Consider the following 14,363-nt stretch of genomic DNA (forward strand, 5'->3'; position numbering starts at 1 on the left):
TCTCTGTCCTGGCTCCCAGATGGTGGAACGCACTTCCGCTGGCTGTCCAAATAGCAGAGTCCCTTGCAGTCTTCAAATATAGACTGCGTAATATTTAAATGACCACTGATCCTGCACCTATGTTGAGTACTGAAACTAACAGTTATTGTAGGGTATTGTTTATTGCACTTATTATTGTCTGTTATACACCTTATGTGTTTTGTACTTCTAGGTATCAGCATTGATCCCTATATTTCAGCAGCTTTCTAGTTCAATGGTATCTAGCCTACTGTACTGGCTAGGATACATTCTATGAGTAACTAACAAAGCACTTTTGTAAGTCACTATGGATAAGAGCATTTGCCAAATGCCATAAATGTAAATGTAGCTTGACAAGTGGACACAAAAAACACATATTTTGTAAATATATAGATTCCAAATGAGTAACTGCAGTCTACTGTAGTAAGAGAGTACACAGAGTTTCCAGAGAAACAGAACATTTCAGACAGAGGTCCTTCATCAGCTGTGCAGCTGTGTTTCTGTTCCTGTCTGGTCACATCTTTTTCCTTCCCCTCGGGCCTTCTACCAGAGACCTGGGCTATATTACAGCTATGATAGATGCTGGTTGGCATATGCCCCAATGGCCAACTATGCAGAAAAGGCTCCAGAAAGTAGGATTTATAAAACCATAACTTATTGTTTTATGTTTAATAAATAAGTTATGCAAAATTTGTGGTCATTTTATTTCTACTTTTGCTCAAAAGTACAAACCGCTGTAAACGTGCTGCTTCCAAAGATTCCACGGCTTTGCTTAAGCTAAGTAGGCAGTTTCCATGGAATCATGCAACACTAAAAAACTAAAATTAGAATATGTCTGATACGTTGATATATATATTCAACTAATGATTGTTATCATATTAAACAACAAAATAAAATAAACACATTAATGTTCACACACCCTCTTTGTTGCTGTGACCATTTTTAGTGTGTGACTGCTCAGATATTTACAGTATTTTTTATCTGGGGGATTCAATTTACAGTTCTTCATATTTGGTAAGTGCAGAGGCAATATTTGTAGCCTAAATCTAGGCTTTTGTGCTTGCACCCGTATACTGAAATTGCAAGCTTCCCCTGGGCCTGGGAATTTGAGGGTGCAGCGCAACATTTTTGCTGTTCCTAGTATTGTACTCTTCTGGACCGAGATTGATGTAATACCTGGGATCTATTTGAGCTACTCCTTCAGCTTAGGGGTAGCAATCTCAAGTGCCCCCATCACTACTGAGACAACATCGGTGTTAACCTTCCACATTCTCTCTATTTCTTCTTTCAGTTCCTGGTATTTTTCCAATTTCTCATATTCCTTCCTTATATGTTTCCATTATTTGGGACTGCCACATCTGTTAACACTGCTGTTTCTGCACTTGGGGATGTCGACCTCATAAGCCTTCCAAGCTCATAAGACTTCCATATGTACATATTTTCCTGTGTGTGTGTGTGTCATACATGGCTCTTTATTATAAAGGTATAAAAACTGCCCTCATCTGCCCTCTAGTGCATAAAATGGGTTCCAACCATTCTGACGTTCAGTTGCTACACTGGGGCCTTCGGGCTCTAATATGGAACGTGTCCCGTGCGCGCTGTATTGTAGGAAGTCGCCCTCGGAACTTTTAGGAAAGTCGCGCGGAGGACAGTTAGTCCTCTTGACGGTTTCCATGGTAAGTTCCAAAGATGTGTAAATTTTACACTGGGGCAGTTTCTGTTTCTACTCTAACACTAAACTATTAACCTGGATGACTTAACAGGCAGTTAGACAGCTAGCCTAGGTAGCTTAGGTGAACAACTCAAAGAAAGCATGAACATCATTGTTTTGGTTAGCTAGTCAGCTAGTAATGGCTAGCTAACAGTAAGCTAACTAGGGGTCGACATACAACAAAACAGAAGCTACCTTAACTTGCAAAATATAAATGACAACCTACTGCACTCAAACGTTTGCCACTTTATTTCTACTCTAAATTGCGACGTATTATGTATCGTTGGCTAGGCTCCTCATGTGGAGAGTTCGTTGTCCTCTCCTGTATCAAGTTGCATTCAAGTGTAAGTGGAGACGCTTTCATGTAGTCTTCCTGTCAAGTAGAGCTGACTTTGTACTCTTGATCCATGAATTCTAGAAGCATGGCACACGATGTTAAAAACGCGATTCAAAGGGCGAAACATAAAATAATCAGCTTGGAGAATGAGCTTTGTCTGAGGTGAGTAGCGTTAGATCTGGAAGATTGCCGTGCGCCGTTCAGAGTCCTCCGCGATCATCCCGGCGGTCTCGGCTCAGTGTAATGTTAGCGGCATGCCTTCCAGCTGCTTTCTAGGTCCGCTTTCAATGTACGCCTTTTATAAACTACCTAAAGTGGGATTCTGTAGATTAAGTACACTGCGTGGAACCTTCACTCTCTTTCTCAGTTCTTTTCTGTATGGGTTGTTGTTTCTGCCTTAAAGCATCTTAAAGCATCATGCATGTGTGGCCTCTGCTATTCTGTGTATAACTGTTGGCCACGGTGTTGTTGCAACAGCAATCCACTTAGCAATAATGAACATCAACCCTCAAATTTGTATTGATCATTGTCAGGGTCTAGTGGGTGCACAATCAACCACCTGTCATTTATGATGCACAAAAACATTTTAATGTTGGAGGTGCACACAATGGAGATCGTTATTACCATTTATTTTATATACCAGTGGATTGGCTGTTAATGTCAAGAGAATTGGGAATGTTGGCCCATCTGCACTTCAGCTCAACCCTAAGCTGGGAGGACATTGCTGAAGAGATTCATCTGACCCACACCTGCATGCATTTGACCATCTTGGTTAAGGACTTGGTTAAGAGACTAAGCCAAGTTCAGAAACACTTTAAAACTTGTTGCAGTGAAGGAAATGTAAATGATTGTCTAATATCATCTTCTTTTCTCCAATTGAGGGAGAGCTGTTCTGAGAATGAGGAGGAGCTCCATCAGCTGCCATGGAAACACAAACAAGAACTGAAGGATTCACTAGTTGATATGTACAAAGGTAAACTTTAGATTGAAACACATCAGTCAAAGAAAATGGTGATAATAATTTGGTGTTATTGAGTTAAAGTTGTTTGTCTCGCAGGGTAATCTTAAGCGTAATGGCAATCCTTTAACTGTGTTCCAGCCTAATGTAAAGTTAGCCTAATTTTTTAAAGTCTAAATTTTCTAAATTGGCTGCAGAGTGTCAATTTGTTTTTATGGTAGCTGCAATCCTCCATCTTTTTATCTTACTTTAAGCTGCTGTGAAAAGCATTCTTTTAAATGTTTTAAACATGAGGAATTTATTGATATATGCAAGGAATATTCTTGTAGAAGCTGTGGTTGTGTGTGTGTGGGTGTGTGTGTGGGTGTGTGTGTGTGTGTGTGTGATTGGGGTGGAGTCCTACTACTGGTGATTAAAGCTAAATATAGTCTGGAAATGTTGCAAGAGAGGCTCATAAATGCCCTTATGGACAGGAAAAACATCAAGGTAAAGTTAGAGAAAATGTGGCCACTAGAGGGCACCATTAGCATTTCTTCGTGTTCATCTTTACTCCGGTAATATTAGTTGATGTGAATAGTAGCCACTATTGGAGAGGGGAAAAAGTAGTAATAATAATAATAACAAATCCATACATCTTAAATTATGTGCTGAGTATCACACATCAAAGCATGGAACGAAGTTAAACCTATGGGGAAATATTTTTGAACATTAAAGGCTGAACATATATAGGATGTATTCAATTTATAGGAATAATTTCTTATAGGACATATAGGGCAGAGCACTATATTCACACTCACTGAACAGGTGTGTAATATTGATTTAGTTAATTCAGTTAGAGTTTAGCACTTGGCTTGCACAGTTTGAACTGGTATTGGTTCTGGCTGACATTGCTTTTAAAATGAAAGAAGTTAAACTGCAGCCTGTATACGGGTTGCTGCCCAAGGAAGTGTCAGCTGCTCTTTGACAGTGCAGTGAAAGCCAAATGTCTGTTAGTGCTGCGCACGTTTGCATTTGCTGTAGTGCCTCGCTTGTCGTTACTCTGGTACGCTGTGACATCCTGGTGCAACACCCTGGGGTTGGGTGGAGGTATTTACCTGCATCATAGAGTTGGGTGGAGGTACGTACGTGCAACAGGATCTTGGTCAGCACATATCCTGATACTTGGGGCTTCAAATGAATGGTTGTACGGTTGACATGTCGTGTCTGCAGGCTGTCATGGCTGACTGCCTTTTTATGTGCGCGCGCGTGTGTGTTTGTGTGTCTGTGTACATGGGTGTATTAAGGGAAAATATCACATCTGATCCAATCCTTGAACAGTTGTCTCCAGCCCACAAGTATAAACATGTCTGTTCCGATAGCTAACATAAAGCTGTTATTTGCACATAAACAGGAATTATTTTGTATTGGGATCTAGTTGGGCTGTTTTTTTTATAGCTTACAGGGATGTCAGTGCTCCTCTCTGATCAGTTACAATTAGCTGTGAAACAGTGAATCCATCCCAGTCAAGATTTATCTGTCTTGTGGGTTAATTTAATTCATAGTTATTAACCTTTCACACTTGTGTGTGTTTCTGTGTGTTAGTGTGTGCGTGTGTGCACTGATGAATGTCGAGATCCTGCTGGCAGCCTATGTGCAGCAGCATGACTCTGAGTAAATCCCTGATTCCCTCAAAAACTGGAAACGCCTTACTGCTCAGATCTAGGCACGGTAATGATGTTCTTGCAGGTGAAAGTAAATGTGTCAAATCCCACCTTGATGGGATCATTCCACCTTGATGGGATCCTCCCACATGAATATTCCGGCAGGATTATATAATAGGATTATATAATAGGATGATGTGTCCATTATTTCTATATTAGGAATGAAAAATGATAAATTGGTTACATTTTGTGGAGTACTTCCTGTTTTCTTTTAAATGTGTGGATTCACAATACATGGCTGGGTGGCAAAAAGGTCATGTTCTAAAAAAGAGATCGTCTTAAACTCCTGTGTTTTGTTTTGTTTTTTGCTCAATATGAGTTGCAGTGTAATATCTAAACTGACATGACGGCACAGTTCTGTATAACTGTTATAGTGAGCTTGTGTAGTTATCAGCTAATTATATACCCGCAGCTTTTGATCCAGAATTAAGTTTCATGCTTGTGCGATGGTGTTTGAATGTGTTATTATACGTTGTGTGTTCCTGCTGCTTTTATTTGTCCACCGGTGTTGGGGATAAGCTCTCTGCCATGGCCCTGTGTTATTACAACTGATTTGTGGTCTGGCAATGAATTGTTTTCTTACATGGGTAAATTGTCCTTTTTGCAGTCCAAATTCAAAGCACACACAGAAGTCCATCATAACAAACACACCAAGTTTCCTACGAAGCTGAATATCTTATTCCCCGGGGGGGGCTCAGGGTGTGAAAGAAAAAGAACAGGCTACAGTCTCTACAAGCTTTGTTCTTAGCAGGTGGATCGACCTTTGACCCAACCCTTAGTTCGCCACCCTCTGCGCTAGCCTCCCACACAGGAGATGGACTGTTGGGTCCCGTCAGCTCTGCTCTGACGACTGCAGCTATTGGTGGGGTAAGGCATCTGCAGGGCGGTCTTCTGTCCACCAGCCGTCCTCATCAAGCTCTCATCTCCCTCTGCTGTGCTGCACTCGCCTCGCCCAGGGCAGGCCGTGCGCTTGCTGCCCCCGTTGCGGCTTCCATGTGGGTCCCATTGAAGTTCAAAATCCTTGGAATTGCAGGCCATGTGGGCTAGCGGGCCAGACCCCTGCCTAAGTGGGTGGTCCACCAGCGACGAATTGCAGGCACACAGATAGAAGGATTCCATAGGCTCTGGCCCCCTTTGTCTCTGTGTGTTGGTTTAAGGAATAGACCCAGGGTGGGCACTGTTTAGTTTAGGCGCTCTGCTTACCATGCCACCAATTAAAAAAAAAACAACAAAAAAAAAAACATACAAAACTTTAAAAACCACAAACCACTAAAACACAGCATGGACTGTTCTGTTTGTGATTTTTGCATTTTCATTTATTTATGATCATATTTGATTATATTGGTTATATTAACCAGGAGGAAATGGTTTGTGTTGAAGCCTGTGGTGATCTGAAATAATTCTTTTCACCTGGGTCTATGTGCCAAATTGTCTTCCTCTTAAAAGGATGTTATGTGATTTTTGTGGTTAAGAAAAGTGGTACTGCACAGCTCAGTCTGCAGTGCTTCACAGGTCAGCGTCTGCCCCAGCTTGCAACTTGGTTGTACGTTTAGTTGAACTGACATTCATGCGATGCGAACCCACCCACCCCCAGTCCTGGGATTTCAGGAGACCTGGAGATGGCCCATGAAGCCGTGACGAAAACAAACAGGGCTGGCTTTGGTGTGAAACACTGCCGCTAGGGAGCTGTTTAAACAGGGTGCAATTCAAATGGTCACTCCTGTGGCCTATGTTCAAACATCAAGTGTTAATGAGTACTGAGTGGCTGGTCCTGTCGCTCCGCCCAGTCATTCAGCTTGTTCCCCTTCCTGTAGCCATTCCTATCCAACCCTATCTTTCTTAGATCACTTAGTTCTAGGGCATTGTTGTGGTGGTTGTTGTCGTTATAGTTGTTGTGGTTTGTTAAATTGCACATGAAAAATTATGTTTGTGGAGGGGCAGGAGTTGAGGGTAGTTTGAGGCTGAGATGTTTTGACCTTCAAAAAGACATATGCTCTGCCCTTGCGTGTATGGAACTCAGCCCACACACTGGCTTTGCTCTGCGTGACTTGCCTGTTCTTTAGAAAAGATGTGCCAACGGTCTGAACACATCTGTGTGAGCCTGAATTTGGTGAGGAGGACACACTCATGTGGCACCTCTATTATACATTAGCTTCTCTCTAAATATTTGCAATGATGTACATCTCTGTGTGCACACTACATCACCTTCACACCTCAGCCTCTTACTGTGGCCATGACGGTTGGGAAAAGCTGGCGAGATCTCTGCGTTAGACTTGTTTCTTTTTTTCTTTTCTTTTTTTTTTTAAATACCCAATATTTGGTTGAAGAAAGAATCCTGGAATGTTCTAGAGTGTTGACTCTATGGCCTGGGCACTTCAGTCTCTACTCCCACTGTTTAAAGCTGGTTTGTCTGAAGGACGGGTCGAAGCACATGCATCACTCATTCTTTTTAGAGAGAGAGAGAGAGAGAGAGAGAGAGAGAGAGAGAGAGAGAGAGAGACAGACAGACAGAGGGAGAGAGCTCTGTTTGGATTCGGCACTTGAGCGTCACGAAAGTTCAACTTTGCGATGCGTGTTGGAGAAAGGATTTTCAGAACAAAGGAAGGCATGTTTGCTGAGGATTCTTACACCACTAGCTATGTGTGTGTTTTAGTGCTGGGCTCAAGGCTAGGTGGCATGCACAGTAATAAGGCTGGATTTGTAACCGTTTGACTGTTGCCTTCAGAATGAAGGGTTCAGTTTCAGCTTTACACTCACTTCATGTGTTAGTTTTGATTTGACCAAAGGGCACACGAGTACTTATTTGTGCCTTGATGATTCACTCTTTATATTTGATTCTGAGTTTTATTTGAAAGCAGTTTTATAACTGCGTAATTGATTCAGAGAAACTGTTGCATCAGGTGAATCAGAAACAGCATGAATGTGAGAGGGTGAAACTCTCAGTCCGCGTGTCTCGTAAGACAGCTGACCTGGAGTTGACTCTGCCCTGGAGCTCCACCTTTCTCCCGCTTGGCGTCTCTCAGATGACTAATAGCAGCTTCATGGCTTGTGTCACCACTTTACACCAGTTTCACAACCTTACCTGCCACAATAAGGCTTTGTTTTCCCTGGTTTTATACACTCATGTTAAAATGCCTTTAACCTGCTTTGAACCTGGAATTTTTCTCCTCAAAGAGGAGTGTCTTTTTGTGAGTTGGGGGAGCTATAAATTAAAGCTTTTAGAATTATCACAATAATTATGGCAATTTTATGAGCAAAATGTTCTGTGTGAGTCAGCTTGCAAGCTTAGTAATGTTGTTTCGTAATTAGATACTGGAAGAAAAAAACATCATTAGGAATGTCATAATGTTAAAATGTAACAAGTATACTTTGAAATCTTGGAAAGTGGAATTTTGGAATTTCCTCTGTCCCGTATGTGCCCCAAATTTGTTACGTGCACATAGGATATGCATCTTATTTAAACAGAATAATAGTGTATTTATATTATGGATCAAAATCATTCAAACTAAAACACTTATTCAAGTGCATGCAGGAACTGTGATCATTTGTGCTTAAGATTAAAGCAGAGGTCTTCATTGCCTTCTGCTCCAGCAGAGGTGCTGCGTATGCCTTGGAAACATGAGCGAAACCTTCCTCCCTCCTGTTCTCTCCCTTTTACGCACTGCATTAAGCTCATCTTCAAATAACTTCTCCTTCTCCCTCCTAAATGTTAGCCAATGCAAATCTCAGCTTAACCAGTATTTACAGAGCCAATTTTGAGGTTACCTTCAGAAGATAACATATAGGGCTTCTGAAATATTCTCTATTGACACCAGAAAGATTGGATAGAAATGGTATTTGTCCAAGTGCTTTACCTGAAACAACTTTCTTTCAAACTACATCTACTATTTTTAACCAAATTGCATGTAAATTATCCAGTGCTGTAATACTCATTAATTAATGTGGGATGTTTAGAAAAAGATTAAAATCGGTTACTGGAAACTTAAGGCCAATTTAAAAAAAAAAAATAATAATCATTTTTTGGGCTTGAAGCCAGACATTATTATCATTACTTTGTTCTTTTTGACCAAACCAGTTTTTCTCTATTGAAATGTATGTCTGTTTTATAGAATAAAAAATTATATAGATGAACTCTGAAGTTTTACATTTTGTTCATTTATTTTTGAAGTGGTAAAGCCTAGCATACTGAATGAATACTAATGAATTATTGCTTTATCAGTAGACAGCAAAGCATTATTTCAGTATTAAACTTTTAGGAAATCTAAGATGACTGGATATAGGATCTATGTTCAGTACATATTTCAAATGGGGAAATAGTGTTTGGTAGCCAAGTGATAATTTTCTTTTATGTTTGATGTATCCTCTCAGTCCTAAAGTGCAGTAAATAAATTATGGCATGACCTCACTAAAACAGGGGAGAATTATATATACACCATTCTTTAAAAAATATGTACTTAGTGAAAAATAGTGAAATTCTGCACATTCTGCCTGTGTTAAAATAGCAAGTAACATTTGAAACAATAGTGTACTCACCAACAGTGTGCTGGATGTATTATCAAACTTTGATTTTTAAATGATGTTATATATAGTTTATATAATTACTTCCTTATGTTTATTTGCTGATTTTGGTTTTAACTGCAGTCTGCTGACTAGCAGTGTATGCTGCTGTGTGTACATTTTAAATGTACTATTATTTCAGTGCATCAGTGCAATATGCTGAAATTATGAATGGTTTTACTGTACTAATATCAAATGATCAGTTTATGTTTAGAGCTTGGTGCCACAGAATCCATGAGAGGGTGCCTTGGCCTTATAGAACTCACTGAAGCTGTTGTGGTTTAGGGCAAAGGCAGCATGTAGAAGGGCTTCCTTAAGACGTTCTCACGCCCAAATTAGCTGGAAGTCATGGCAAAAGCAGGCACTCATCCTGCTAGATTTGGCAGGTCACTCAGTATCCCCTTTTAATACGTGGGGATGAATGGATGTGGGACTGGTAGAGACGATGGAGAGGCCGGATCCGTCACAGGGATCTGAGACAGCCCTGCCACCTCATTTCTCCCGATCTCAGTTCAATTACCACCAGGCCTGCTGGAAGAATGAGCTTAAGACTGTAAGATGTGATTGTTGAGCGCACAGAGCCCAATCTGCCTGTTGGATATTAAAATCAACCAGGAAACACAGGACTATGTACTCAGGCAGACTGTCTACATCACGTTAGAGACCGTCATTATGAACTTGGGAAGGGTTTGAGAAGATTTTTTTGTTCTACTTAACCCAGTCACATGGAAAAAAAATAAAATGCAAAATATGAAAGCAGCTCTGGGCCATACAAATGATTTATTTATCCTAATTGTGAATATTGCGTTAACATTTATGAGGCAAGGGAATTTTTCAAGTTGAGTGAGTGTTGACCTGAGGCCTGAGTCTGGAATCAAGCAGTGTGTTCATCTGGTGTTGCTAATCTGTTTTACCTGAATAAGAAGAGTACTGTGGAGGGATGATGTGTTTGTTTTGCTCTGTTAAACACCACTCTTGTATTCTGTTAATGACCAGTCCTCTATTCTTATTCTGTTAATGAGCTTTTAGGACCACAAGGTGACAGCTGTTTCTGATTTCTGATTTTCATATGACTGTCATCTGCATCAAAAATGTTCAAAGGTTTCATCACAATAGCTGAATGAATTGAAATTAAAATAAATTGTAATTAATAAATATGTTTCCTTGCCTTCATTGTTTGCTAAATGAAGTCAATAAACTGTAGTGGTGAGAACACTGTTATTGTAATTTAGATTGAATTGCATGGATTGGCACAGACATACGGGGCTAGACTGTCATTTAGTCAAAAGCATAAAGTGTAGACCCAGACCCCTCTGCAGACGGACATATCACTGAAATATTTCCCCTCCTGTGTCTTCATTCACATGCTGAATGAACACACCCGATCAGGAAGGAAAAACCTGCTGCCATTTTCAAAAATATTCTCACCTCCATTCACTCTAGATGTACGCGTCCATCTAAATCCAACTCCTCTCCACAACACTCTGACTGATGCACATGAACAGCCATACAGTGATGTCATGACAATACGCTTGCGTGGGTCAAACATATGTGGGAACCGATCGCTGAAACAGTAGGCAGTGAGTCAATAATATGTTTTGATCCAGGAGAAGCCAGGTACACAGCGCCACGCTACAGCCCAAGACAATCAAAGTGAGAGCGACGCGGTCCCCCCAGGTGTGCTGCTTGGATAAAAGGCCTGTTTATCTTCACAGAATCAACTAATGCTTGCCCTGTCTTTGGAAAGCACAGCCACGGTGTACAATTAAACCCGATTTAGGTTTCTCTCTAGATTAATGTCCGTATCAAAATTCATAAAGAACTGGTGAGATGAGGAGCCTGAGCTCACGGATTCTCAGGGATTTTGTATGAAGCCCATTTAATCAGGATAACACTGTTATTAATATTCATAAAGTCAGCTGGAATACAAATGACAGACTGAGAAATCTGGAAACTTTTTGCTGGAGAAATGTATTAAACGAAGCTTAAAAAATTAATGAAATTTAGTGTATATTGGACAAAAATGCAAAACCCTGTATTGGTTGATTTGTAATTGGGCTTAGACATTTCCTTTTGAAGAATTCCATCTTTGACAGACATCAAAGACATTTTCAGTGAATGCAGGGCATGAATGGTCATTTAAAAGGATTTAAAGACATTACGCTGCAGTAATTGTACATGAATAATAAGCAGCCTACAGAGGCAATTAGCTCAAAGTCTACAAGACAAGAAGATGAAGATCATAGCAAGGCTGTAGAGGACAAACTGAAATAGAAAAGTTTAAACTCTTGGCTTTTTGGTAAACTCAACATTTTCATTTTATCTCAAGATTTTATCCTTAGTGAAAATGAAGTTTTGTTTAACTGTTTAAAAGTTATTTCAAATGGGGCATACTAATGTAGCAGTTATTCCCTCCATGGAAATGTATGTACTAAATAGTCTATGAGAGTGGTATAACAATAGTCCCTCTGTCATTTCTCCTGGATATTGCCTGTTTTTCAAGCCACTGAAACAGAATGACTGAACCACAGACCTTTGTGCAAGCAGTCTTGTGTGTGTGTGTGTGTGTGTGTGTGTGTACGTACAGTAGTCTGTCCATGTGGTGGTTTTCAGTAGGCTGTCTTGATTTTGAGTAATCTCTTCTGATGCTAACAGCTCATTAATCTGTGCTGATGCTAATACTTTATTAATCTGCCATGAAGAAACTACAGATTATGTAGAAATGTAACTGTGATGCTAATCTTCTTTCTGGAAAGGCAGTGAGATTACTTCAAAAGAAACCAGCTTCCCATCACATTTAGCTCAATTCAAACTTTCATTAAACCAGAGGGACCTCTTTTCTATTTCCCACTATTGGTATATTGCAGAATATCAATTTCATTAAGTTCCTCCCAGGTAATTCTCAGAGGAAACAGTATCAATCAGTGAATCAATCCAAATTTATTTGGTAAAGCGCCCTTTCCTGAGCTCTCTGCTGTGTGCCTCACTGAAAATTGCGAGACTATCAAAAGGTCAGGCTTGTATGCTTGGTGGTGTTTTTGCCTTTTTCTTTCCAAAAGCTACTTTCTCATGTTTGTGATGAAGGATTACGAGACTCCTCAGCTATACCCGCTAGCTGAACAGTCCTGTTCTCCTCGCATCTCTCTGAAACTTCTGTGCACAGGCAGGCTCCTGCCCGGAGTCTATCACCGAGATTAATGGAGCCCTGTGGTGTCTCGCACAAAAAGCCAGTTGTCCGTTCACGCCTGACTGTGTCTGAGCTGAATAGTGGCTGAGCTGTGTGTGCTGGCTTACAACGCACGGATAACGTTCCACTGGCATCTGCCCCAGGGGTCACGCCCCCAACCCGTCTAGCATCCAACCTCCCAAGAGTGCACACGGTTCTCCCCCACTTTGCTATTTTTACTCTCCCCCCCCCCCCGTACTTCTCTTTCTGTCTTTTGCAGTCTAATTCCTCCCCTGTTTCATGCATTTTGTATTTCTTTTCACTTTAACTGAGAGTCCAGAATGGTGGCCTTATCTTATTTTTGTAGTCCTGATTCCATCAGCCTTGTCTGCATGTCCTGCTGGTTCAGGTCTGTGTAGTGCTATGTGGGAAAGTGAGGGAAATGTGAGATCATCAGGGGTGGTACCTCTCTGAACAGGATGACAAGACAATGTATTCAGCTAAACTTTATCCTCTGTAAAGATGCTCTTTTTCCATTTCATTCTTAGATGATGACTCTGAATGTCAAAACTTAGGCTTAAATTTAAAAAGTTTAGTGATGCCAAAAATGCAGACGTGTGATCAGGATTGTAGCTGAGCAGAGCTACAGCGGAATTCTCGTGACAGGCGTAATTAGCTTTTTGTTTTAGCGGTTTCACCACTAGAGGGCAGCCCACTCCCACAACGACACGTAGAGTGATGCGGCGGCAGGATCCTCTTCGGGATCGCAGCGGTGCTCCTAATTGCCTCATGCCTATTTGTTGCTTGCTTATGAATTAACTTGCACTTATGGAACTAAATTATCCACCATCATCCAACCATCATTTAATTACACCTGAGAAGCTGAACTTTAATTGGTGGTTCCTAACGAGGATCTGATGTGGCTTGAGCTGTATTAAACGATTGTTTACTTTCCTGATAGTTAAAAGCATTAAAACGATTGCATGATGGGATTATGATTTGTTAATTGCCCTCGTTCATTACTCCTTCGTAAACTGTTAGGTAGATCTCGGGTACACAGTGGAGGGGATAAAGCAAAGTCTTGAAGCACAATTTTACTCTGCAAATTAAAGCCGCCTGCCTTGTTTTGCTGTCTATGTTCCAGAGGTTATTAAAGATTGCTCTCCACCCAGCACCCCTGAGATGATATTGACAGGCTATAATTAATACTAACCTTTCTAAGTCTAATGGAAAGAGACTGACTTAGTGCCAGTGATGAAGAGCATTTTTTTTCTTTGAGAAATTAATCATAGCTTCTATATATTTCCAGCTAATCCTAAAGTCAATGAGGAACTGAAACAAAGGCTGCCGTCCCCTGTAAAGCGCCACTGTTCAGAGACCACACCACAACTTGGGTAAAGATGCCTCTCTCTGCTCATTTTACATTGTTTGGCGATGGCTTTCTCCCACATGTGACAATTAAGGACGAGTTTGTAATATGTGGGAATGTTTATGAGTGTACCTTGCTGCTGGTGATTACCTGCTGTAATGATATCTTTGCAGAGATATGTTTTCTAAATCTAAAATGATGTTCCAATGTTTAAAAATCAGCTGCTAGTTTAGTTTGTTCATCTTCAGAGGGCTGCGATGCTGAAATTGTATGAATATTTTAGATTTTATATTGAGAATGCGCATATGCCGTGTATGTTGGTGCTGAGTTACAGTTGTCATACAGTGTTCTTGTGCCCTTTACCCATAATTTAGTTTTATTACTATTTTATTTGCAAATATAATATAATGCTATATTATGTAGTTATATAACAACACCACAACACCCTTGTTTCATTAAAAAAAAACATTATAAATAAAAAACTTTAGATAAAGCTTCCAGATTGATGTGGGGTTTCCCAATATCCTTCAACATAGATCAGAAAAAA

The 14,363-nt window shown here is 40.4% G+C and overlaps 1 protein-coding gene across 2 annotated transcripts in view; it reads left to right on the forward strand.

Moving 5' to 3' along the window:
• The first annotated feature begins 1,583 nt into the window (after positions 1-1,583).
• mipol1 (mirror-image polydactyly 1) overlaps positions 1,584-14,363 on the forward strand; it is a 44,116-nt gene continuing 31,336 nt past the window's right edge. Inside the window, exons 1-3 of one of the 2 annotated variants that reach the window (XM_027013191.3) lie at positions 1,584-1,694; positions 2,948-3,039; positions 13,757-13,841. In XM_027013191.3, the coding sequence (XP_026868992.2) occupies positions 3,030-3,039; positions 13,757-13,841 (95 nt within the window). In that variant the 5' untranslated portion in view covers positions 1,584-1,694; positions 2,948-3,029. The remainder of the gene's footprint in view (positions 1,695-2,947; positions 3,040-13,756; positions 13,842-14,363) is intronic. The other variant, XM_027013192.3, reaches the window with a different exon arrangement.

Source organism: Electrophorus electricus, chromosome 10 (genome assembly GCF_041902795.1).
Source record: "Electrophorus electricus isolate QZ-2024a chromosome 10, ASM4190279v1, whole genome shotgun sequence".
In the NCBI taxonomy this organism is placed as follows: domain Eukaryota; kingdom Metazoa; phylum Chordata; class Actinopteri; order Gymnotiformes; family Gymnotidae; genus Electrophorus; species Electrophorus electricus.